This window comes from Capra hircus, chromosome 6, assembly GCF_001704415.2.
Source record: "Capra hircus breed San Clemente chromosome 6, ASM170441v1, whole genome shotgun sequence".
Taxonomy (NCBI): domain Eukaryota; kingdom Metazoa; phylum Chordata; class Mammalia; order Artiodactyla; family Bovidae; genus Capra; species Capra hircus.
Genome location: NC_030813.1, coordinates 70300562 through 70326489, shown reverse-complemented (window position 1 = coordinate 70326489; position 25928 = coordinate 70300562). Strand labels below are relative to the sequence as shown.

Sequence of the window (25928 nt, the reverse complement as noted above, 5' to 3'; positions counted from 1 at the left end):
CCACCGACATAGCATCAGATAGCCCAGTACAACCAGTCTCTCAACTTGTTCCTCAGTTCCAGTGACTAAGAAACCAGCAAGAGAGGCTTATATTACTTCAATAATCACAGCTGCTGTGTCAATTTGATCAAATTAGAAGCATGTTCCTCCCTGTCCTACACCTCCACCAGCTTAAGGGGGCAAATATAAGCAGACATTGGTCTTAACAATATTTTTTTGGATCTGTCTCCTCAGCCAAGAGCAAGAAAAACGAAAATTAAAAAATGGGACTTGATCAAACTAAAAACCTTTTGCATAGCAAAGGAAACCATCAATAAAATAAAAAGGCAACCTACTGAGTGAAAGAAGATATTTGCAAAAAATATGTCTGATGAGGGATTAACAACCAAAATAAATAAAGAACTCATACAATTCAACATCAAAAACACAGTACAATTAAAAAATAGACACAGGACCTGAATAGGGATCTTTTCAAAGGCATACCCAACAAGCACATGAAAAGATGGTCCATGTCACTAATCATCAGAGAAACGCACATCCAAACCACGAGCTCTCGCCTCATGCCTCTCAGAATGGCTATCAGCAAAAAGACAAAAATTAATAAGTGTGGCAAGGATATGGGAAAAAGAGAACCCTAGTACATTGTTGGTAGGAACGTAAATTAATGCAGCCACTATGGAAAACATCATGGAGGTTCCTCAAAAAATTAAAAACAGAACTATCATGTGTGTGCTAAGTCACTCCAGTCATGTCTGACTCTGCAACCCTATGGACTGTAGCCCCCCAGGCTCCTCTGTCCATGGGACTCTCCAGGCAAGAATACTGGAGTGGGTTGCCAGGCCTTCAGGGAGTCTTCCTGACCCAGGGATGGAACCCATGTCTCTTATGTCTCCTGCATTGGCAGGTGGACTCTTTACCACTAGCGCCACCAGGGAAGCCCCCCATAACTACCATATAGTCCAGCAATTCCACTTCTGGGTATTTATCCAAAGAAAATGAAAACACTAATTCAGAAAGACATGCACATCAATGTTCCTAAGAGCTTTACTTATGACAGTCATGATATGAAAGTAAGCTAAGTGCCCATCAACAGATGAACGGATGAAGAAGATACAGTACATTTATATACACACAATGAAACATGACTCAGCCATAAGAGTGAAATCTTGCCATATGCAGAAAAACAAATAGACCTGGAAGGTACTTTGCTTAGTGAAATAAATCAGACAGAGACAAATACCATGTATTTTCACTTGTATACAGAATCTGAAAAACAGAACAAATTTAACAGAAGTAGACTCACCGATACAGGGAACAAACTGGAGGTTACCAGAGGGGAGAGGGGTGGAGGGAGGGACAAAGCAGGTGAAAAGGATTAGGAGGTACGAACTACCAGTTATAAAATAAATAAGTCACAGGGAAAAAATGTACAGCACAGGGAATATAGTCAATATTTATAGTAACTGCATATAGCATATAATCTATAAAAATATTGAATCACTATGTTGTATACCTGGCGTGAATAAATACTGTAAGTCAACTACACTTGAGTAAATTTAAAAGAACAAAAACTTTTTCAAGAATCATCTGGGAAGCATTTTCAAAACTCACAGACTCCTTGGGGTTCTGCCCCTGGCTTCCCCAAAACAGACTGACCGGACCACTGGGAGGGCCTCACAGGGGCAACGGCTCCTTCCCTTCGGGTGTCGGTGGAAGCCGGCATTGGGAGCTCCTACCTGTGTCTGTTCCTCTTGCCCAGGTCCTCCTCCTCAGGAACAGGGTCGATGTCGGGCAGAGGGATGATGTAGCCACTATCTGCACTCAGCCTCTGCTCGTCGAGGCCACCCTCCCAGTCCTTCAGCTTGTCTTCTTCATTTTTGTAGGTGACGCCAATGTAGGCGTTGTCGGAGTCCACGCGCATGCGTGCCACAGCGGGGTGGTCACTCTTCAGAAAGTCCAGGTGGATCTTTTCATAGCTCTGCAAACATTGATTGCACACAGTTACTCGAAGGTTATTGACAGAACTGCAAAAAAGAATGCAGACGCTCAGAACTTACTATTGTTTAACTGTCTGTGTTTCCAAACAACCTCACAGATGTGGGGTTTGGACCACTGAAGGAGAATCAGATGTCAACTGTCTCCAGAGATGTGGAACGTGAAGAAAGGGCCACCATCGGCAGAGATCTCCTGCGGGTAGGTCTTGAGATACCAAGAACCCATTCTGCAAGTCAGTAGCTACTACTGTGTCCCCATACACATTCCCTTCTCTGGAATTAGCATCGAGCCTTCTGGTCCCCATCAGATAGTCTCTCTGGGGCTTTGATGGATTCCTATAAGAGGTGACTAGGGCTTCCCCTGGGAGCAACATACCTGAAACTTTCTTGATCCCTATACACTGGAGAAATCTAATTAAAAACCTAGGGACCATTGGTCTAAAAAGGCTCCATAAACAAGAGCTCCAGTCTGTTCCCATCAACGCATCTTCACCAACCAGAGTGTCTTTGACTTTCCTATGGTTAATCTCCTTCCTTCCTTCTGTCTTCCTGCTGCCTCACTTATGGCAACTGTAATGGGCAGTGAGATAATCAATAAACAAAAGTATTTAACTTCCCATTCAGTTAACACTGCTCTTCCTTGAGAAGAAGGAAGAGAAGCAGTAAGTATGGAAAGTCTACATGGCAACTAATCTGAATCTAAGAAATTGTGCCTGGGTTTCCTTCTGAGCATCTCAGCAGAAAGTTGCTTCATTCATTACCATATCCTGCTTGGTTCCATGAAATTTCATTTGTTCCTTTGAACAATGCTTCCTATTCCACAAAAAACCAGCTGGAACCACAGATAACAGCTGAGATTGTTCCTTCCAGTCAGCTGGCAAAAGCCAATTTTGCATGGATTTAAGTGCATTCCAATTAGCGATTTAATGGCTGTGGATGCCCTGAGACTTCTAACTGCACAGTAGCTTCAGATACTCAAACATCTGGAGAATAAAGTGCTTACAGGTGTTGCACACTTAGGATGAATGGGAGCTGGGCAGGAAGGGGAGGGTTTTCATTCATCACTGCTACCAAGGGCCTGGGGAGCACTGCATGAGGCCCCAGCCACTGCATCACACAATCTTTTTCCTCCTTTGAAAGTGTTCCATTAGAATAGCGTTGAACAGTACTGCTCGCTCACATAACCAGCTGCTGTCTCCTCCCCTTACCCATCCCTTGCCACCCACCCATCTTAAGAGGCCCAGACAAACCTTTTTATATTGTCCAGGCAGCAGATTCTCCACAATCTCACTCAGGTGGTAAAAGGACGGTCTCTTCTCCGGCTCACTGTTCCAGCACTTCACCATGATCTCGTAGCTGAAGAAGTACAGGACGCAGAGTGGGCACGGAGAGGATGATCAGGGCACCCCCACCCCCACAGACCCATCAGGCATGAACACAGGCCCACAGGATGGGGAGGGGCTCACACTTCACTGGTGGCATGGTCAGGCTTGGCCATCCGGTATCCACTCTTGATCTTATTGTAGAATGTAGAATCCACCATCATGCCAGGGTAGGGTGTGCCACCTGAGAGGCCAAGAAGAAAACAACCAGGGTTGACAAGTATGCGGTACACTGTTGAAACACCTGGGGTGATACAGCACCTTTAGAAAACGTTTGGGGATCCCCACTTTGAAGTATCGGTTCTTCCAAGGAAATCAAGTGTTACCATCTGCTTGATTTCACAGCCCTACCCAAATCTTAAATTTAACCAAAAGGGAAAGTCCAAACAAACACAGAGCGACACACCAAAGCCTTGCTTGCATCACACCACTTAATAGTCCACCCTCCAAAACAAACCACAGGGTTGAGCTACTTTAAGGAAACGTTGTAAGCAATTCAGGTCTATCTAGTGGAGCCAAAATGAACTGCTGTGACTCAAAGGAATTCTATGCAAAATGTTTTTAAAAGTTAGCAGGAACTGAAAGAGAAGGCCTACTTTCATCTTTGCTGTGATTAGAGATAAGCATTCATGTATTCATGGATTCATTTAACAACTCTTTTAAGTTACTGCTTATGTATTTCATTTATAACCCTATTTCTAAATTAAATGTAACCTATAATTCATTAAAAAAAATCTAACCAAGACTTCTAGGTTGATCAAGTCCAGAACCCTAGCAAAAATTCTACACATCTAGAAAAAGCACAGAAGTGTTCTTCACTGTTTCTGAGTACTGGATCTATGAATACAAAGCAAAATAGAAAATCCAGAGAAATTCTGAATCACTGAGGGCAAAAAAGTCATTTTCATTAGAAATGTCCAAATAATTAAGGCAGAAGTCTTGGAATATTTAGCTAATTCTCTGCTTTTAACAGAATATGAGACTCTCCATTAAGCCACACACTGGGATGATCCACAGTGACATCCATGGAAGGATGAACCAAAAGAGAAAAAGGCAACAAGCAGGAAAAGTCCTTTCCTATCACCATCAGGACAACAGTGGGTTCATGAAACAATTTCACACTTCACCGGCCAAGACCAGGTCAGGTTTAATCTCCTTCTAAAACTACTCCAGGACTCCTTTCTCTTTTCCCTGGGCTTCTATTTCAACTTAAAATCAGGACCACATAGATTATCACTAAATGTGTAAGTTTTATCTCCCCAGCTGAACTGTCCAAGGTCAGGGTCAGCAGTCATCCCCTTAGAAGGCCCTTAACTGGTAGCATGGGACACCTGTGTTGTTCAGTACCTGGTGCCTGACTGACTGGGAGGTTTCTCCCCTCCAGAATGATGGCCAGGAAGGGAGTCCCCATCCCCTTTCCTTCACTGCACTACTTTTCTGCATACCCATCACCAAGAGTGATGGGAGTCAGGGAGAGGACTCTCCCCTGGTGAACCCACTTAACCCACAGTCCAAGGTGAAGAAGCGGCTGGTGAGTGGACGTCATCAGGTGCCTCTCCAGTAGGAGAAAGTGCCTCTGATGTAGCCCAAAGGAGAGAGGGAGGCAAAGGCCAGGGGCGGGGGCTCAGCCTCCCAAGACCCCTTCTCAGACCACTTGGACACACACTAGCCATCGTAAGTGCACAACGTGTTAATCAGCTACCTTCCACTTGACTAACACCAGGTATTTTAACATTATTTACAACCCAAAGCTTGAAAAACACAGCATCTTCCTTCTAGTGTTGTTCCAGAACAACCCAAACAAGCGAGCTATTAGGCCCATACCAAGGGAAAAGATCTCCCAGAGCAGGATGCCATAGGACCAGACGTCACTCAGCGTGGTGTAGAGGTTGTCAAAGATGCTCTCAGGAGCCATCCACTTCACGGGGAGAAAGGTCTGCAGGGAAGGGGAGGGGCGTTAAACCCAGCATGTGCAGCAATGATCTACAGCGGCAAAATAGAAAGGGCTTCTCATGGAGCGAATAATAACCTGCACCAGGAACTTCACTCTGCATGAGCATCTGTACTCCCAGCACTGGAAGAGTGCCTGGCACCCTCTAGAGCACTGGGTGCTCTATGTACATATCTTATGAATGATGGGTGCTCACTCTTGTCTCTGTGCCCACCCAAGGAGTAACATCCAAAGATATTTAATCCTGAATTTTCATCCCAAAGGTATGAGCCTTAAGTGGACCTGTCCCCTATTTTCAGGTGTTCATAGGAACAAAATTAAGAACAGACCCAGTGAACTGAGAGCCAATACATTTTTGAACTGTAAGAAACAATGGGAAGAAGGTTCAAATGTGGAACAGAAGGACTATCTTTAAGGAAATTGTGCCTCTAAGACGTATTAACTCAAATGGCTTTAACATTTCAGGGTCACAGACACTATCAGAAAATCTGATAATCTCCAAAGGTGCGCTCCTTGGAAATGAATGCACAATTTACATATTAATAGCTAATACTTAGCTGCTTTGTAAGTGCCAGGCACTGTCCTCAGCCTTTTACACAAATCCACTGATCTAATGCCCCACGGCAACTCAGAAGATAGGTACTGATAACACTTCCCCAATACAGTTAGGGAAACCAAGGTACAGAATGGCCAAGTCACTTGCCCCAAGTCCCTACACTAGTAGGTGCTAAGCCAGTGCTCACACCAAGGCAGTCTGTCTGTAGAGCTTGTGGTTTGCCTACTGACCCCTGGAGCCCATTCATGAATGTCATGGACTCCATGTTAAAAGTCCGGGCTGTGAATGGCTAGAAGCAACATCTGCTTTCAGAGATTCAAGAAAGGGAGGGCAAGCATGCCAAATGAGGTAGGGGCACGTACACTGCCTTTGGACACGTAGTTCGAGTCATGCATGATGTCTCGGGCCAGGCCAAAGTCACAGATCTTCACGATTTTCCCTTGAGCCAGGAGGACGTTGCGAGCCGCCAGGTCCCGATGGACACACTGCACAGAAAGGGAAGAAGGGATGGGGGTCAATCCATCTGCCACTGGATAGCACGCCCCCTGCAAGACTGGCCACTTAACGGGGACACTTGGAGGTGCCTGGACACCTCAGGAAGACTGTCCTGGCCCACAGAGCTCACCTCGCCCAGGCTTTCAACCCAGTGCCTCCCAAGAGGGAGAAAGCTCTGGAGAAAAGTGGACACCTGATCCTGCCGGAGGGCCCACTCACCTTCCGGGAAGGGGTATCGAGAAACAAAGTAGCAACTGGCTCCTCCACAACTCTCCTTCCAAGCTCACCTCCCCCAGAACAAGGCCTGGGTCTAAAGAGGTCTCTGATGTATGAACACTTACATTTTTTGAAGCCAAAAACTCCATTCCTCGGGCAACTTGATAGGTAAAGCTCAACAAATCCAACAAAGTCAGGCCTTCTGAGTTATCATCTGAAAGGAGGTTTTTGACTTCTGAGTCTGCAGGAAAAAAATGAAATGTGTTGGTGCTAGTGGACAGCATGAAACATCAGCCACCGTGACACTCTCTCAAGGCTGGGCCACTCATTAGGCTGCAGAGGCTTGTTCAGAGAACATTACCTATGATCATGTTCTCATAGTGTCTAGACCTCACAGGTGAGTGTAAACTATGCAGAAATGTCCTCTTTAAAAAGAAATACGGACTTCCCTGGTGGCTCAGTGGTAAAGAATCCACCTGCCAACGCAGGAGACACAGGTTCCATCTCTGGTCCAGAAAGATTCCACGTGCCAGGGAACAACTAAGCCCGTGAGCCCCAGGTACTGAATTCTTGCTCTAGAGCCCTAGATCCACAACCACTGAAGCTCCTGTGCTCTACAGCCCCTGCTCCACAGCAAGAGAGAAGCCACCGCAGTGAGAAGCCCGAGCACCACGAAGAAGAGCAGCCCCACTCGCTGCAAGCTGAGAAAGCCAGTGCAGCCACAGATAAACAATTTAATTTCAAAAGAAAATGAATAAAAAGAAATACATCCATAAATACATACACTTGGTTTAAATATATATCTCCATAATGACTAGTCTAATAGGTTCTCACACATATTTTTGTTCTTGTTTGGCTCCCAAATTTTCCTTTAGCCAATCACCTCAGCCACCTTTAAAACCCACACCCACCATACCCACACCCACCCACACCCACAATCACACCCACACATCTTCTATGATGAATGTACATGAAGCCTCTAGGAAAAAGCAGCTTCTAGGAATTGCTTTTTTTTTTTCTTTTTAAAGCCATCTTCATAGTACTTGGCTTACTTTATGAATGAAATTAGCCACCAATCAGGCTAGAGTAGCAATCTTAAAGCTCAGTGCCAAAGACTTTGCGTGTAGTTCCTTTCTCTGTCACTTGCCCACTTTCCCCAGTTGGTCCCGCCTGGAAGGGTCCCAGGGTTTTCGAGGAAGGAGGCAATCTAGGCCAGCAGCTCTCAGCAGTTTTTGAAAAAGCTCAGGCAAGTACAGAGTAGCTGCAGCCATTCACATTTTTCCAGCCAGAAAGCAATGGTCTGCCTGCCAACCGGGCTTGGGCTGAGCATGAATCAGGTTCTCCTGACATCTGGAGCCAGGTCCGGCCTGGGAAGCAATGGAAACTATTTTTAACAATACAGGAGGGGAGCGGAAGTGTTGGTTCCGACAAGTCTTGTTGGCCAACCTTTTAAAAGGGCTTGGAAGTTTACCCAGTTGGCACTGAAAGGTGAATGGAACTTGGAGCTGCAGCAGTGGAAAATATTATTATGTACTACACTTTGCAAAACAAGCACATTCTTTTTTTTTTTTTAATGATTGTACCTTTCATTCAAGAACCCTGAAAGCATCCAGAGTGCATCAGTGATTTTCAAAACAATTTCCATGGCAGCATAACACCTTTTAGGCGGGACCTAGGGGAGGTCTCAGACCCAGTAATACAAAATTATGCAACAAAGCATGGTCAGATCTCTCCCGAAGCCTCCTCCCAGCTCCAAGCCTGTGATTAGACTAGAACCCTGCAGGGGCCTCCCCCCACCAGATGTGGGGTGGTCCATCTGGTATGGGCATCAGCTAGGCTCCCTGGAGTTTATAAATCAATCAACCCTGCCACATGCTCATCTGCTTTGAAAACAAACGGATCTTCCTTCAAACAACATTCAGTAGAAACACCCAACACCCTTGTCAGATAATATAACCTCAAACTGTCCACTTCACAGTTTCTATCACAAATTGGGCATTAGCAAAGCTAACAGCTAGGGCTATTAAACACAGATATCAGAGATTTATATAATAGAATTTTAAAAAATAATACTAGGAATCAATAAAAGATTGCCAGATTTTAATGTTATCAAGTAAGGGCACTGAGAAAAAATAATTACCACCATACCTTCATTTAAAGCAAAAAAGGTATGTTAAACCAAAAAATGAATACTATTATGTCAGAATAAATAATTCTTCAAAATGATTACGTTTTAAAATGTACAATTCAAGGACGCAACGTACATTATTAATATAATAAATCCTGCTACATTTTATATATGAAATTTAAGAGGCTAAATCCTAAAAGTTCTCATCACAAGGGAAAAAATTTTTCTTTTTTTTTTTATTTTGTATCTGTGTGAAAAAATGGATGTTCACTAAATTTATTGTGGTAATCATTCACGATGTTTGTAAGTCGAATCACTCCACTGTACACCTCAAATGTATACAGCCCTATATGTCAATCATATCTCAATAGCTCAATAAAGTCAGACAAAATAAAATTAATAAAATAAAATCACACTTAAAATCTGAAAAATTCATTATATAAGTTCTGTCTTTACGCTTTTCCTTTTTTCAATTCACATGCCAGGACTTCCCCGGTATTACAGTGATTAAGAATCTGCCTGCAAATGCAGAGGACATAGATCTGGGAAAATTCCACATGCCTCAGAGCAACTAAGCCCAGGTGCTGCAACTACAGAACCCTGTGCATCTAGAGACTGCACTCTGTAACAAGAGAAGCCACCACAATGAGAAACCCACACACCACAGCAGAGTAGCCCTTGGTCGCCATAACTAGAGAAAGCCCACACACAGCAACGAAGACCCAGCACAGCCAGACACAGATAAATAAATAAATAAAAAGAGGTTAAATAGTATGCGTTCTAGTTAAAAAAATTACAGGCCAGACCTGCAAAAACGTGTCACAGACCCAGTTGTGCAGATCTGCAGTTAGGGACCATGTGGCCTGACAGTCCTGCTCACCAGGCCTGCTCACCACCTTCTGAGTATTCTAAGTATCATATTAAACCACTGGGAGATCTCAGCACCCCAAGCACAAGCAAAGACACCTTTACCTAACATGGATTTCTTCTTATACGAGGCTGGGCGATCATACAGTGCTCTCTGGATGTCCGAGTATTTAGAAACCTCTTTTCTCTCCAGCATGGGGACATACTGTGTAGTGTCAGCTTGCTTCATGTCCATGTAGTCACCATTGTTTTCAAAAGATAAGATAACATAACTGTAAAAACAGAAAAAGAAACCTTATCCAGGGTGTCCCTCTGGAGTGATCACCCATAGCTCAGTAGATGAGGACCAGGTACCCACCATGTGCGAGACAGTGGTGGGCACAGGGGTGGCAGGGGAAGGTCATGATGGAGGTCATGTCCACCAGGGCATCCTTCACGTGGGTGGTCTAGTCAGGCAGATGAGCATTAATCAAGGATCACACAAACACACAGACCACCTCAGTTCAACTCTGTCTTTATTCTCTTTTTCAGTTCACAGGCCAGAAAGCTTCACCACGTGGCCAAGTGGCTCGGACAGACGATGCCTTCTACTCAATAAATTTAACACAAATTTGGTATCTATCAAGTAATTTAATATGAAGTGAATTCACATACATTCTGATCTTGCAGAACGTCATATCTTCAGCGATCTCTTCAGTCACTTTAGATATAGTGGCAATCATCACTTCATTGGCCTGACTGGTATGCCCGGGTTCAGCAAGGACCAGTGTCTCAAACTTGTAAATCCTTAGACAGTTTCTCACAAGATATGAGCACTGAGGCTTCCCTGGCCAGAGATACATCTGGAAGTCTGAAGTGGACCACACATAAAGAGCAACTGGCTCCCAGGATGATTTCGACTCTTCCTCTCATTCAAACCTATCAGCAAGGCTTTCCCCAACATGACATCCTGTCTGAAACACCTACAGACATGGGGTATCTCTCAGCACCATGTCATGGAGTGACAGAGCAGGGTAGTTGACTTCAAGTCTTGCTACCTCCTGGCCCTGACTCTGCAGACATGACCTCCATCAGGACATGGGTTGTCTCCATTGGTGAGGCTCATAAGACATTTCCTCCCTGGAGGAGGAAATGGCAACCCACTCCAGTATCTTTGCCTGGAAAACCCCATGAACAGAGGAGCCTGGTGGACTACAGTCCATGGGGTCCACAAGAGTCAGACACAGTTGAAGCGACTGAGCATGCCCACATGCCTAAGACAGTGACTCACAGCAGCATCTGTCTCTGCACGTACCTTCTTGTGCTTTCGTCAGCCGGGTTCAATCCAAAAATGTCCAGCTCTTTCTTTGGCTTCTCTGGATGGTGGCTCAGGAAGCTGTCTCTATTCTTATGCAAATAGTTGACCAAATCCCCATAGAAGCAGTACTCAGTGATGATGTAAATGGGGCCTGTGGGGTCCAAAACCAGTTGGAGATGAGCATGAAGAACAGAGAAGCTATGAACTTACTGTATCTAGAGTGGTCAAAGACACTGCTCAAGAACAGGGTGCTTCCCTCGGTGGAACTCAGTCCACAACCCCACTCAACAGACTGACATTTGCTGGCATGTCTGGAGGTACAGCGTGGGGGATTAAAAAGCCTGGACAGTCTTCGCAATGGTAGGTATTCTAGGAAAGTCCTCACTCTCAAGTGAGCAAGCCTACCTGACTTGGTGCAGGCACCCAGCAAGTTCACGATGTTTAAATGCGGCCCCAGGTGGGTCATTATCTTCAGTTCAGACATGAGAGCTTGTTTTTCACTGGATCTGGCTGTGGCTGTTGAGGAAATAAATCATACATCAGTTCAACTGAATTATTTATTTCCCAGAAAAAGCCAAAAGCACGGCTAACCCTACAACTAGCTATCATTTTATTTACCAACAGTCTCAAAGGGAAATGCTAGTAACTCAGTCTACACATTAATAACTTATCCCAAGTCTGCAGGGTAAAAAGAAGCTACTAAAAATAACTCTTGATTTTCCAACATATAAGTGACAAGAATGCTCTAAATAAACCTCACTGACAAGAGTCTAAATACGCAAAAAACCTCAAGTTGAAAGAACTAAGATCTAGTCCTAAATCTGACATTTACTGGCTGTGTGATTTTTGAGTTTAATATCTCCACGTTCAAGAAATCTCCAGAAAAGGAGCACTCACGTTTTAGCATCTTCACTGCTACTTTCATGACAGGTTGAGACCGACTTAATCCATAGGCAGTTCCTTCAACCACTTTCCCAAACGCACCAGACCCCAGGATCCGACCTGTGGGCAACCAGAACCATCAACACACACAGAATCAGGCATCTCATCCGATTCATATACCACGGCCAGCGATCATGGGTGCACAGCTGGGTGGTGTTTTTCTCATATGGAGAAAGCATATTAACTCCTCCAAGTCATCATGTCAAAACCAGAATTGAGCCCACAGGGAAGGAAATTAGTATAATTGCTTTTGTCACATAACATTTGCAAAGGAAAGGAAAAACACAGACCGGAAGAAAGGAGGTGCAGCCCTCCCTAGTGTGAGCACTCATCTAGAAAGGAGGTGCAGCCCTCCCTAGTGTGAGCACTCACCTACCGGCCAGAGAGCTGAGCCAAAGCCTGGGCTCGATGGCACGTGTTCTCTGTGGCTCTGGCCCAAGCCTCCTGGCTCTCTACCCTTCTGTTTTCCCCATGTAAACAGGGGCATCTTTTGCATCAAAAAGCCTTTCTCCACTGGAAGTGAAAGTGAAAGTGAACGTGAAGTTGCTCAGTCTTGTCTGACCCTTTGTGGCCCCATGGACTACAGCCTACCAGGCTCCTCTGTCCATGGGATTTTCCAGGCAAGGGTACTGGAGTGGGTTGCCATTTCCTTCTCCAAGGGATTTTCCCGACCCAGGAATCGAACCCAGGTCTCCCACATTGCAGGCAGATGCTTTACCATCTGAGCCACCAAGGAAGCTTCTCCACTGGAAATACTTCCCTATTCAGGACATTATTGATTCCAAGCAGTGACAAAGCAAACTTCAGGCTGGCCCTCTTGTTGTCTGTCTGTTAGGAAGACCAGGAAGGGAGAAGGCTAAACATGCCCAGGAGCACAACACGTTGCCACGTGTTGGGAGATACAAAAGAAAATGGAGGCTCTCGTGCCCACTATTTTTTTTTTAACTTTTTATTTTGTATTGGGGTATAGCCAATTAACAATGTTGTGAAAGTTTCAGGAGAACAGAGAAGGGACTGACTGGGGCATACCTATACACGTATCCGTTTTCCCGCAAACTCTCCTCCCACCCAGGCTGCCACATAACACTGAGCAGGGCTCCCTGTGCCCTACAGTAGGTCCTGTCAGTTATCCATTTTAAAATATTAGTGTGCACATGTCCATCCCAAACTCCCTAAGTATTCCTTCCCGTGCTGTGCCCACTCTTAAAGAGTCTGCAGTCTAAAACAGACGTTTCCGTCAAACCAGGGGAAGACCTGGCTCCTAACGGGCACTGAGAGCCCATAGTGCCGCTGACTGCACGTCTGCCTGACTGGAACTTATTCCTGCAGAGGTACCACTTCCCCAGCAGCTCGACAATACACAGAAGCAGAGAGACACAGGAACTCCTCTTAGCAACGAATGTTGCCCCTTTTTCTCCGTATTTTATTACTTTTTAACTTCCCTAAGCTCCTCACCTTTTGTAAAACAAGGGAGAAAATATAATAAAGCAAGCTTAGTTCTCAGACATAGGTATTTGAATGAGAGAAGCTAGGGTGTCTTGTTTGATCTCAGTTTAAGTAACTTTCTAGGAAGACCTAATTTGGCTGCTTTCTGGAATGAGACAAGTAGATAATTTAAAAATGCCTTCGGCGTCCTCCAAAGTGCTGTTAGAATATTCATGATGACACAACCTCAGGCTCTCACCTTCATTTGTCTTTGTCCTGTTTTCATTCATTTAGAATGTAATTTTTTAAAAAAATCTCTTCACTAAAGTTTCCTGTACTTGGTCTCAACCCAAGACTGAAATATTTGAGAAGTTTTGCTTTAAAATGTAAAAACTTGTACTTTCGCATTCTATTTTTAAAGAAGTATCTACTACATCCTCAGAAGGTACTGGGTCAAAACATATTTTTGGATTGTCTTCATCTATTTTTCATCTGTTCCTTTTTCATCACAGAAATTCATCTCATTTCCAATGGGTATCATTTCCAAAACAATGGGTGTCTCCCTATAGTCGCTTCTTCCTTTGTAAAATTTTCTTAACCTGTAATTTGCTATGGAAGGAGGTTTAAAAAAAAAAAATCATCACAGTGATCCGATTGACTCACTTTCAAAGGCAGAAAAATATTTCCAAAAAAGCCAATTTCTAACGCCTCACTCTTACTAAGCACAGGTTCAGATCCTTTCTTCCTCCACAGGCCTGTAAAGAGTAAAGTTGTGGACGAAGCAAAAGGAATCCTGGGAGACCACCCAGCAGGGCAGGAGCTTACCAAGCACGAGTCCATCTCTTGGAAACTCCCATCTCGAGTCATAAGGCAGCTGCATCGGGTCCACATAAATGTATTCATGTCCATCAGGGCTGATTGATTCAATGACCCTCCAACGGATTTCATACCTTGGTTTCTATAAATGACGAGGACAGGTCACTGGTGAATTACCAATGTCCGAAGATACCAAAGCTTAACCACAGCAGCAAAGTGACTGACAATATTCACAACATTCAACATTCAACATTCAACAACATTCACTCATCATCTAGTTACTGAGCTCCTTCTCTGTGCCAAGCACTGAGCTAGGTTGCTCTTCTGGTTCGTATCAGTAAGGATTTTTAGTTCTTTAAAAAAATATCTACCTGTTTCCAAATGACGACCAGGACAATGAGCGAGATGATTACAATCACCAACAACACCAGGACTGCAGCTGCCACAGTGAGCTCAGAGCGCAGAGCTAAAGGACAAGAGATGGGGCACGGTGGAGAATTCGCACAAATTCACAGGAGGGCAGGAAGGCAGGGTGGCCATTTCTGGGCTGGAAATCTCTCTCTCCTGGTGGAGAAGCGTAAGGGCTGCCTGGCTCATTTGGGGAATGGACAAGGTCATCTCTCAATTATCTACATGCATGAAACTACTCCAACTCTTCCCTTGGATGGGCAAGGGACAAAATTTGGTTGGGCACACAATTCTTTCTCCAAAGGTGTGAACTGGAATATAAAGACTGATAAATGAGGCTGAGCGATGCCATTAGTTCAGAAGCAAGCGCAGTGTATTTTGAAAGGTTACTGTATACTTATATTGCTTTTGGCTTCACTAATTTTTTTTCTTTTTTAAGAAGTCAACCTGTCTCAACGGTTACAAGGAGCAACAAGGCAGAAAATCCTCCTTTCCCATCCTCCAACACCACGCCAGACCAAAGAGACTAGCTCTAGCTATACGCTTATAGACAAACAAAATACCAAGGGGCCTCAGAAAGATGCAGTTTGAGATTTGAAACCAAAAGACAAGGCTCCTACACAGATGCCCAGAGAAGGCCCTTTAAGAGCATCTGGACCTTCAGTCCTATAGGATCCCATCTGGGATTCAAAGTCCCACCAAAGGAAGGAAGGGCTCAGCTGAAGACTTAGTTGTCCTGACCCATGAGCTACTCACTGGGAGCCACCAGCTTCAGCTCTCGGCTTTCCACCCCGAGGAGGTTCTTGGCCAGACACCGGACTGCAATGGTCTCCTCCACTTTGGCAAACGTCACCTGGCCTTCCACTGTGCTCCTGTCTCGGGGGTGGACCTCTGTGATGATGTTTGAAACGTTGTTGGCCAAAACCGTCCATGAAGTTTCGTTGTTACATCTGGAGAGAGTAAAAGGCATAGATATAGAGCCCATCGTCGGGAGTCATGGGGGTGGAGCAGTGAGAATCATTTAAGAAGGCAAGCAGGGCCGCCCTGTGTGCATTGGCAAGGCTACAGATTGATATTTTAGGTGCAGATTAACCTTAGAACTTGTTCTCCTTGAAAGAATAACCTACATGTGGGTAATTAAAAGTTAACTGTTGGGACTTGCTTGCGGGTCCAGTGGCTAAGACTCTGAGTTCCCAATGCAGGAGGCCTGGGTTTGATCCCTGGTTAGGGAACTAGATCCCACATGCCCCAGCTAAGAGTTGGCATCTAAAGATCCTGCATGCCGCATGCACATGACCCAGCACAGCCAAATAAATTTTAAAGAAGTATTTTAAGTTAACTGTTTATGAAGGCAAGGCAGAGATAAACAAGTTCAATCCAACAGAACTACCTGTCACAAGCCTTGAACCCCTGAGCAAACTGGACTTCAAGAATGTTTTAAGTATCCCAAAGTCCCACCCCTCCAAAAGAGGCCTGGTGCCCTCGCTTTTCTCCACCCACGCTGTGGGGACTCCCTCAAGTGTAACTAGGATTGGACCTAGAATCCAGCCTCAGTCTAGATCCAAGTCCAGTGCCTTCTGGCCTGGGGTGCTGGGGGGGAGGAGTCTCAGCCTCCAAGAAAAGCTCAGAGGCTTCGGAGCACAGCAGGCACCCCGGGAAGGAGTGCAAGCACACTGCACTCTGGAGATCCCCACTGGAGAAGGTCGAGGAATGAGTAGTGAAGGAGGAACTGGCGAGTTACCTCCCACCCCACAGCAGGTAGAGAGAAGCCCCCGGGGCAGTATCTTCATGCACGTTCACATTCCAGTCTAGCCACCAAATAAAGTTCATCAAAGACAAAACGTGAGATGAAAATGTGGGCCAGGGTGGGAAAGATCCTCTTAGAGCAGGTCTTTAAATTCATGCTCTTTTCAGATTAGAGACCCTTTGAGAATATGCTGAAGGCTGTAGACCTTCTTCTTACAGCTATTCATGAACACAAAAGCACATGCATATACCTACACACGCACACACACATACAAGGTCCACGTTTAGAACCCTATCTTGTAGTTTATGAGACCTAGGCCAAATAAGAATCCCAAATTCCAGAAACAGAGCCAGCCAAAGAAATAAAATGCATTTGAGGGTCTTTGTGCTAAGGCAGAAACATCCTGACCACAAAAGAGAAAAGAATGTGTTCCATACTTCTTAATATCCTTGCAAACCATCCACTCGATATCAGGAAGAGGGGTCCCTTCGGCTGTGCATCTCACAGTCTGGCCCCCGTTAGAGCCATGGTGGTCGTCAACCAAGTCCAGTATGGAGGACGGAACTGCAGGAGGTGAAAAGAAATCAGAACTGCATGGCTGGCATACCAGAACTTTGGGGAACTACCAAGTGGAATACGAGTTCAAAACTTGTCCACATAACATTTGAACCTATAAATCAACCAACCGCCCAGCAGGGAGCTGAGACCAGTCATGTGCATAATAACACTCCAGTTTGCACAGATCCAACTGGTTAAGAGCATGCTTAAGGCATTTGTGCCCTGTGGTGTTTTAAATCTGGTGTAAAGAAAGCAAAAAGCCCCTGTGTTGATTTGACTTGAAAGACAAAAAGGCTCTTAGAATTATATTATAGCTTAGAAATCAGCTTATAGATTCATCTAAATGGTAGGGCTTAAAGCAGCATTTACCAAAGTGCCATATTATTACATTTTAAAGATTCTTTTTTGTAACCAGTGATCAAATGTTAGAAATATGCTAATACTTGTATCACAGATTGACTGTGAGGGTCAAATGAGCCTACCTAGGACAGTACATGGCCCATGGTAGGTACTCAGTGAATAGGCGCTTAACTGGACTATAAACAGACTTGGGCACTCCGTTCTGGGAGGGGTGTCTATAGAGGTCTATAAAGAAAGCTAGGCACAAAAAGCCAAAACAATCTGGAACAACCTAATGTCATCTGGGCCAAAATATATCATTTCACTCTTTCCAGAACTGGAGGTACCTAACTGAGAAACAGGTGGTAAGGAAGCGACTGAAGCCTAGGAATTCCAAGTCAGACAGTTTCAGACTGGCCTGGAACCTTCCAGAATTATGTAAATTCATAAGTCCAACAGAGCTACACCTGACACCCACACCCCCTGCTTCTCCCTGAAAGGGTTGCTTTTCCCTCCATGACCTATGGGGACAGGGTTAGGCTCTCCTCAGGAGACTCAGTCACCCACCCACCAAGCTGGAGTTATCTTTATCTGGCTCTTACAAACCTTGAGTCAAGAGTTCAAAAGTATAGCTCTTCACATCATCTTCATTTTGAACTACAACAGTATAATGGCCACTGTCTTCTTCCTTTGCTCGGATCAGCTTTAATTTGCTTCGATAACTTAAAAGAAAAGGACTGTGTTTCAGCAAGGAGTAGTCCAATAAATTCCAATCGTTAAGCAATTACCATTTTCAATTCAAGTGTTGTTAAAAAATATCTTGTCCATATGATCACTTTCCTGGGATTTTCCTTATACTGTCTATGCACTGAAGGTCTGAGTTGTAGACATTTCAAACAGAAGACCAGAGATGAGCAATGGCTTATGTGACTACAAGAGCAGTCAGCTCTGCTAAGGCCTGACTTCTAAATGGGAAAGAACAAATCCTACCAGCTTTCCTTTCATTTGAATCCTGGATTTTTATGTTTAAGAAAAAAATACTTGCCAACACTGTTAAACAACTATACTCCAATACAAAATAAAAATAAATACTTGATTCCTCTTAACATCCATCTAATACTGAAACAACCTTGGAAGAAATAATAAAGACACTGTCTCCGTATTAATACAGAGAGGTCACTGGGGTATAAAACTCCTGCTTGCTTATATTTGCTTAAAAAACACTGGAAGGTTTCATAAGAAACCTTCCTAACAAAACTAATAAAAGTACTCCTTGTGGGTGGGGAAGCAGGGGTACCAATGCATACCAGGACAGGAGAGGAGTGAGGCTTCTTACAATGCACTGTCTTTAGGTGTGAATGTTTTTAAAGTGCAAGATGCATCTTAAAAAAAAAAAAAAGAGAAACATATGCTCTCATACCTCATTAAAGAGAAGTTTCTCCAAAAGATTGCTTACATGTATAATAAATGACATTTCGTCGTGTGCATGTGTGTGTGTGTGCATCAATAAAGTATTTGCCCATCTGACTGTCCTTTACAACAGTGTGGAAGAGCAAGCGGAGTGAGAGGAAGAGCGCTGTCATGGAAGGAGACCTGGGGCATTACTGAAACTCTCCAAGCCTCAGGTCCCTTATGCGTACACCATGGGATAACTGTATGCAAGGCGTAGTGTCATTTTGAGAATTAATTACATGACATAATCTATATGAAAGCACTTCAGAGGCTCCAAAATAGCCTGCAAACGTCGAGTCTTCTAGCCAAGACGCCAGACGCTGGGAGATGTGATGAGCACACTGAGCTGGCCTTCCCTCTGCCGCACCAAACCGCACACCTCTGGAATGGATTTCTTTAGAGCCCCCTGAGCACCCCTGGCTGCCAGTGACCAGACAGTCTGCCGTCATTCACTTTTTGCACTTGTCCAGCCAAGGAAGCTGTGAATCCACGAGTCTTAGGGAAACCAGACCCCCCTCTACTGTGTGCATCCTTACATTCCCTGGCTTGTCATGGGGACCAGAAGAAGATGTGCTGGAGGAAATCAAAAAACACCTTAAGAGACAGCTCTCCTGGACTGCTCCGCAGACAACCACCATCGCTACTGATGGTAGCTTGCAGACAACCCTGGGTGTCTCAAGTGTTGGCTACGCTGGGATCACCCTATTTCTCTCTGGCCTCACAACCTAGTAGAAAGTCAGACACTGTCCACTTTGTGTTCCTACATTTCGTGTCTTTAGAAAGCCTTCCAGATTCAGTATCCCACTTCTATCTCTATCACTATTCCACAGAGGTAGTCACATTCCATTTTCCCAGATGTTGCTTCTCAGTTACACACGGAATTCAGTTCAGAAAGAAGGAAGCAAATCCTGAAATTAAGTGAACTAATGGCAGAGGTTCTATCTTCTCCTCTTTCCTGAAGGCTTGAAATAGAGGATTTTGTCTCCTGCAGAAGGTTTCTAACAAAGATGCAGGGCTGGATTAGCTGGGCCCTTCAAGAGGGATCTTCTGCTCTTGGATTCTAATCAGGTCTTAAAGCTGCAAGAGACCTCAAAATATCATCCAGTTCCTCATCTTGAAGGACATACAGTATTATTAACCCTGCATTATAGATGAAGAAACTGAGGCTGAATGGTGACTTACACAAAACTCCACCACTAGTTAAGAGATGACAACAGTCTACAGCTCCTCAGAGAGCAAGGATCCAAACTATCCATTGTACGTTCTCTCCTAACCAAATGTACTCAGATGCTACTCTTATTTCCCATCAAAGCCTCACTGGGGCAAATGTGTTTCAAATTAAGCCAATGATGTTGTGTTTCATGTAGGCATATGTGATAACTGCCCTGGAAATGGAATCACCATACATGTCTACTTGCAATATGGGTGATGGATATCAAGGAATATATATGAAACCCACGTGGGTCCAATTTTACTTTCTTTCCTCCACCCCTTTCTGAATCCAGGAACATGTCTCTCACTGGGAGCAGAGATTTTTCAGTTCTTTCTTCTCATTTCATTGTTACATACTTACCAATATACTATTATTGCATTGCAACATTATCATGAAATGTACCTAATTTCCAGTATCTCTTATTTCTCATTGCTAAATTTTCTATATTGACTCTTATTTGGGGTCATAAGACACACACAAACCTCAGTCTATCTAAGAATATACAATACAAAGAAAGGCAAACTTGAGAAGGGTGTTTCTTTACCTTATTTCCTGAATCTTCTCTATGTCAGTGGTGATCTCCGTGAGATTCTCAATCAGAGTCAGGTTGTCCTTTAGCCAGGTTATCTTGGGAGGGGGATAGGCCTGCACATCCACCACAAAATGCTTGACTTCATGCAGGTTGACAGCTTCCAACAGGTTAAAGTTGGGTTTGATTTCAATAAATCCTTTCTCTGTACAGGGAAGAGTTTCCATTAAACAATGATCACCTCATGGTGGATCCCGAGCAGCATGGCCAATGGGCATTTTAGGAAGCAGAGTGTACCGTGAACAGAAATGGTGACGTTCCTCATCTTTTTGACCTCCTTGGTGGCCTGGTGGGCAGCACATTGGTAATCTCCACTGTCTTTCACTGTGGCCTCAGGAACCCTCAGAGTGTACACCAACTTGATGGACGGGAACTTGGTTTCCTCCAGCCTCGTGATGCCTTTGCCCTTCTACAGCAGAAGGGGAGGAAAACTGACTTTAACAAGCTGTTTCCTAAGAGGGAACCCCTGCATAAGTTATGGACCCAGTGATAAGGATGCACCAATGTGGGTTCCTGGATTGTAACAAGTGTACCGCATTGTGGGGATATAGATGGGGGAGGCTGCTCCTGTGTTGAGCCCAAGGGGCAATACAGGAAATCTTTGTACTTTTTACTCAGTTTTGCTATGAATTTAAAGCTGCTCTAAAGGGACTTCCCGGGGGTCCAGTGGCTAAGACTCCATGCTTCCAATGTAGGGGCCTGGGTTCAATCCTTGGTCAGGGAACTAGATCCCACATGCTGCAACTTAAAATTCCACATGCCGCAACAAAGATCAAAAATCCCATGTGCCACAACTAAGACCCAGCGCAGCCAAATGAATATTTTTTTAAACTGGTCTAAAAAATAAAGTCTAGTAAAAAATATTTTTAGACGTGTTCCTTTGAAAATCTGGTTTTGAAAGGATACTTAATAACATAGTAAGGTGTTTGTGCTATACTGCCACAAGAAAAAATATATATGAAAGCACTATTTAAAGTATATCTATTAATTATTACATTTATTAAGTATTTAAAGGACTTATCTCCTTTAAATTATAATGGGGATGGTTCTGGAAGTGGCTTTTCATCTGTTTTTCTAAATTTTAAAGTTATAATAAGCCTGCATTTTTTTAAAAAAATATCAAACAAAAACTATGATTTATAAACCAATACGTTGATTATATATTTGGGGGCCAAACAGCACATAGTTTGGTTTTGAGGGGAAAAATTATCTCCAATAAATGAAAGGAAGCATTTATGTTTTATGGATTAAAGGCATCAGATATGGGCTTCCTTGGTGGCCCAGCGGTTAGGAATCCACCTGCCAGACTTGCCTGGTGATACAGTTGATGAGAGTCCACCTGGCAATTCAGGGGACACAGGTTTGGTCCAGGGCCCAGGGTCCCAGGGTCCAGGAAGATTCCACGTGCCATGGAGCAACTAAGCCCACGTGCCACACCACTGAGCCCAGGCTCTACAGCCCAGGCGCTGCAGCTACTGAAGCCCTCGAGCCTTAGAGCCTGTGCTCGGAAACAAAAGCCACCACAATGAAAGGCCCGTACACTGCAACAAAGAGTAGCCCCTACTTGCAGCAACTAGAGAAAGCCTGCGCAAAGTAATGAGGATCCAGCATGGGCATAAATATAAACATAATTAGAAAAAAAAAAAAAAGAATCCACCTGCAATGCAGGGGACATAGGTTTGATCCCTGGTCTGGGAAGATCCCACATGCCATAGGGCAACTAAGACCACAAGCTGCAACTACTGCAGCCCTTGAGCCTGGAGCCCATGCTCTGACACAGGAGAAGCCACTGCAATGAGAAGCTCTCACAATGCAACTAAGAGAAGCCCCTGCTCTCCCCAATTAGAGAAAGCTGGAGTGCAGCAACTAAGAGTCAAAGCAGCCATAAACAAACAAATAAATGAAACTTTAAAAAAAAGTTTCTATAAAAAATAAAAATAAAGGCAATCAAGTATGAACAGAAATATCAGATAGATTTACATTTTGGGGAAGATGTATACCTATTGGTCTACAAATGTCTCTTCAGTACATGAGGTTATAGGGCAATATGTGAAAATGTTCAAGTTTCAGTCAGACGCCCCAGGGAGAAAGGAAAGGGGCAGCAAAGCACGGGGGAGAGAAATGGAAAAAAGGAGAGATACTATCAGATGCCAAAAAAAGAGCAAGGAGCAGACATTTGCAAACTAGGAGTGAAGGGGAAAAGACCATATATATATATACACATATATGTTTATACGTGTGTGTGTGTGTGTATATGTATTTATACACAGATGGTTTTTGCTCTCCATAAGGGCACTGCATTAAACACTGTTAAATGGTTTCTACGTGGGACCATCACAGCCTTTTACACACAGTTCATACACACTTACCATGATATGTTAGAATGAATGAGAACTGGACTTAACATACACACACCAATACATATAAAATAGGGAAACAAGAAGGACCTACTATATAGCACAGGCAACTATACTCAGTATTTTGTGATAATCTATAATAAAAAAGAATCTGAGAAAGAATATATATATTTATATAACTGAATTACTTTGCTGTACACCTGAAACTAACACAACTTTGTAAATTAAATATACATCAATAAAATTAAAAAAAAAGAATGAATGATACCCTATGTGAAAATTCCCAGGGACCAGAGATGACACGGTGGCTCCCCTTCCCCATCTCCACTCCTCCCTTCTTCTTTCTGTGGATGGGCCAGCTTCCACCAGAGTGCTTGGGATTCAGCCAACATCACTAAATCTTTACTGAATGATTCAAGTTATGCCTGTTCACTGAAGGAAAGTTATGCATAGAAAAACCAGGCAGGAATTCCCAGGCAGTCCAGTGGTTAGGAATCTGTGCTTCCTCTGCTAGGGGCCTGGGTTCGATCCTTAGTGCGGCTGCGAGGTACAGTCAAAATAAACAAACAAATGAAATTTTTATAGAGGAATTTCCCTGGTGGTCCAGTGGCTAAGACTCTGTGCTCCCGATGCAGGGGGCCCAGGCTGGATCCTGGTCAGGGAACTAGATCCCACATGCTGCAACTAAGAGTTTGCATGCCACAACTAAAAGATTAAGACCTGGCTCGTATTAAAACAAAGGCAAGACCAGGCAGGCAAGAAGCAGAGTATCGTGGGTGTCCCGAGGCAGGGAAGCAGGCAAACAACATTATCCAATACCTCAAAACTCAAAGGCATGGGAGCCAAGAAAAGGAGAATTCATGACTTTCATCAATCAGAAAGTTTTAAAATTCATTTGTGTTTTGTTTTGCTAATTTTTTGGTCATTATCTTGTAGCCATATAACCTGCCTATCTGATGAAAAAAGAGCACTCAGTGTGAAATTTCTATGCATTCTGAAGGACCTGGTTCAGCTATCATCATCTCAGACTCCCCCATTGCTCTAAGAGCCACAGCGTCCTCTTGTCAGAGTGTGTATCAGAGATGGAAAGCTAAGGTCAAGAGGAGGTCAGTGTCTTGCCCCATGAGCGATAGGTCTTTGAAGCCCTACTGTGATCCACTCCCTGCCACCAGGGGCCTTAAGGGTACTTACCATTTGTCCAGGGTAAGTCCATTGAAAGTCAACCACCTCGTTGTTAAAGACGGTGCAGGTGACCACAATCGATTCGCCTGCCTTATATACAGTCTTAGGAGATTCCATTTCCAGATCAAGTTTTGATGTTGCTATTTAAAAAAAGAACAAACACAAGAACCTAAATATCCAAAGTATAGTCAGGATCTTACAAGGTTTGAATTTTTAAAGAAGATTCTGAAAAATAATTTGCAAACAACTTTGATCAAGACAAAATTTTGAAAATCTCAGAAGCCTTGATCGGCATTAACATACATAATTTGTTATAAAGTACTCCATCCTGAAGGAGATCACTCCTGGCTGCTTATTGGAAGGACTGATGTTGAAGCTGAAACTCCAGTACTTTGGCCACCTCATGCGAAGAGTTGACTCACTGGAAAAGACCCTGATGCTGGGAAGGATTGGGGGCAGGAGGAGAAGGGGACGACAGAGGATGAGATGGCTGGATGGCATCACCAACTCGATGGATATGAGTTTGGGTAAACTCCAGGAGTTGGTGATAGACAGGGAGGCCTGGCGTGCTGCAGTTCATGGGGTGGCAAAGAGTCGGACAGGACTGAGCGAATGAACTGAACTGAAAACACATACACATATATACATATACACACATGCAAAACAATAACAATAGTAATAATAAATTCCATTCGCCAGAAGACCACATTCGCATCTTCAAGCATTTGGGTGCATTATGACTGCAATCACTTTTATTGACAGATCAAGGCTTTACTGACTTCCTTTTCCTAGCCACTAGCTCCTATCCCATCATTTATTTATTCTCCTCTTCTCTCCCATTCTGCTTCCCAGTTATTCTCAACATTTCTAGAACCTAGCATGGAGTCTGGCATAAAATAAGCCCTTCACAAGAGTTAAATGGCATACTCTCGCTAACACCATACCTGCATGTAAGTGCTCTACAAATGTGTTGGCCCAAGCGTGGTTTATACATTCCCATTTGCATTAACCACTCACATCACAGGGATGAAGTCGACAGCTACCAGCTTTTCTCAAAATCGCTTTTCTGAAGTTATTAAAATTAACCTAGGAGTCCAACCCCCCCAGGTGTGTGTTTGTAGTTACGGCCTTTGTAGTCAGGAATGTGACTAAAACAGTAAGAGGCTTATGCAAGAAAAAAAAAATTCCTTACAGTATACTGAAGTTAACTGATGAAACACGAGATCGTACATGGATAGGAAAGATTTTGCCTTGGGTAATGCCAAGCTTCATATTATCACAGCCACAGAGATCAGCTTAACATTGTAGGTTCAAGGTGGGGTTAACCTACCTTTAGGAGGCTAATGCCAAGTCCCCATATCAGAATTCGGGGGCTCCATCACTAGGGACTAGAATTTTAAAAGAAAATTCTACATGCATCTGATGACTTTGCCTGTACCTCTTATTTATAGAAGGTAAGAGAGGGCACAAGTACCTGTGTACGCATAAACATTGAATGGGATGGTCTGGAACTTCTTCCCTCTGACCGTGGCCTCACAGATATAGAGCCCGACACTGAAGGTTCCTTTAAAGCCTTGTCTGCTGTCATAGGAGGCATGCACTACCCCCTCACTGCTGAGTAAGGTCACCGGAGTCTCAGGATCCGTTGTGCGGCATGGGATGATGACTGAATCTTCGTCCTCCACGATGACCAAGGAATCTGTCATTCCTAGAGGTACGAAGGCTACATCTGGGTCTGACATTTGGGGGAAAAAAATGAAAAACACAGTAAGGATTAATTTCACCTTCACACATATGCAGAAAAATTACTTCTTTGGCGTCTGTCATATTAGGTATGAGTTCTACCTTTCCTCATAAATCCAGAAGCGTCACCCCACTGACATTTGTCATCCTAACAGCTAGAAGGTGACTTTTTAAAGTATGCACAATACCAAATTGCCCGTGCCTTCTCAAAAAATACTGAAAACAAATATAAATATTGTCAGAAATGGAGGTCAAAATTTAAACTACAAAA

The 25928-nt window shown here is 43.9% G+C and overlaps 1 protein-coding gene across 5 annotated transcripts in view; it reads right to left on the bottom strand.

The window, feature by feature from the left end:
• The window catches only part of PDGFRA (platelet derived growth factor receptor alpha), a 48406-nt gene that overhangs the window by 7844 nt on the left and 14634 nt on the right, over positions 1–25928 (bottom strand). For all 5 annotated transcript variants that reach the window (XM_013964633.2, XM_018049460.1, XM_005681627.3 and 2 more), the window contains 19 exons: positions 25389–25649; positions 23924–24054; positions 20613–20784; positions 20331–20520; positions 17728–17843; positions 16662–16788; positions 15234–15427; positions 14441–14535; positions 14079–14211; positions 11784–11888; positions 11292–11402; positions 10884–11037; positions 9695–9861; positions 6720–6835; positions 6246–6368; positions 5201–5312; positions 3461–3560; positions 3245–3350; positions 1737–1978 (listed from right to left, as the gene is read on the bottom strand). In XM_013964633.2, coding sequence (XP_013820087.1) covers positions 1737–1978; positions 3245–3350; positions 3461–3560; positions 5201–5312; positions 6246–6368; positions 6720–6835; positions 9695–9861; positions 10884–11037; positions 11292–11402; positions 11784–11888; positions 14079–14211; positions 14441–14535; positions 15234–15427; positions 16662–16788; positions 17728–17843; positions 20331–20520; positions 20613–20784; positions 23924–24054; positions 25389–25649 — 2755 coding nt within the window. The remainder of the gene's footprint in view (positions 1–1736; positions 1979–3244; positions 3351–3460; positions 3561–5200; positions 5313–6245; positions 6369–6719; positions 6836–9694; positions 9862–10883; positions 11038–11291; positions 11403–11783; positions 11889–14078; positions 14212–14440; positions 14536–15233; positions 15428–16661; positions 16789–17727; positions 17844–20330; positions 20521–20612; positions 20785–23923; positions 24055–25388; positions 25650–25928) is intronic.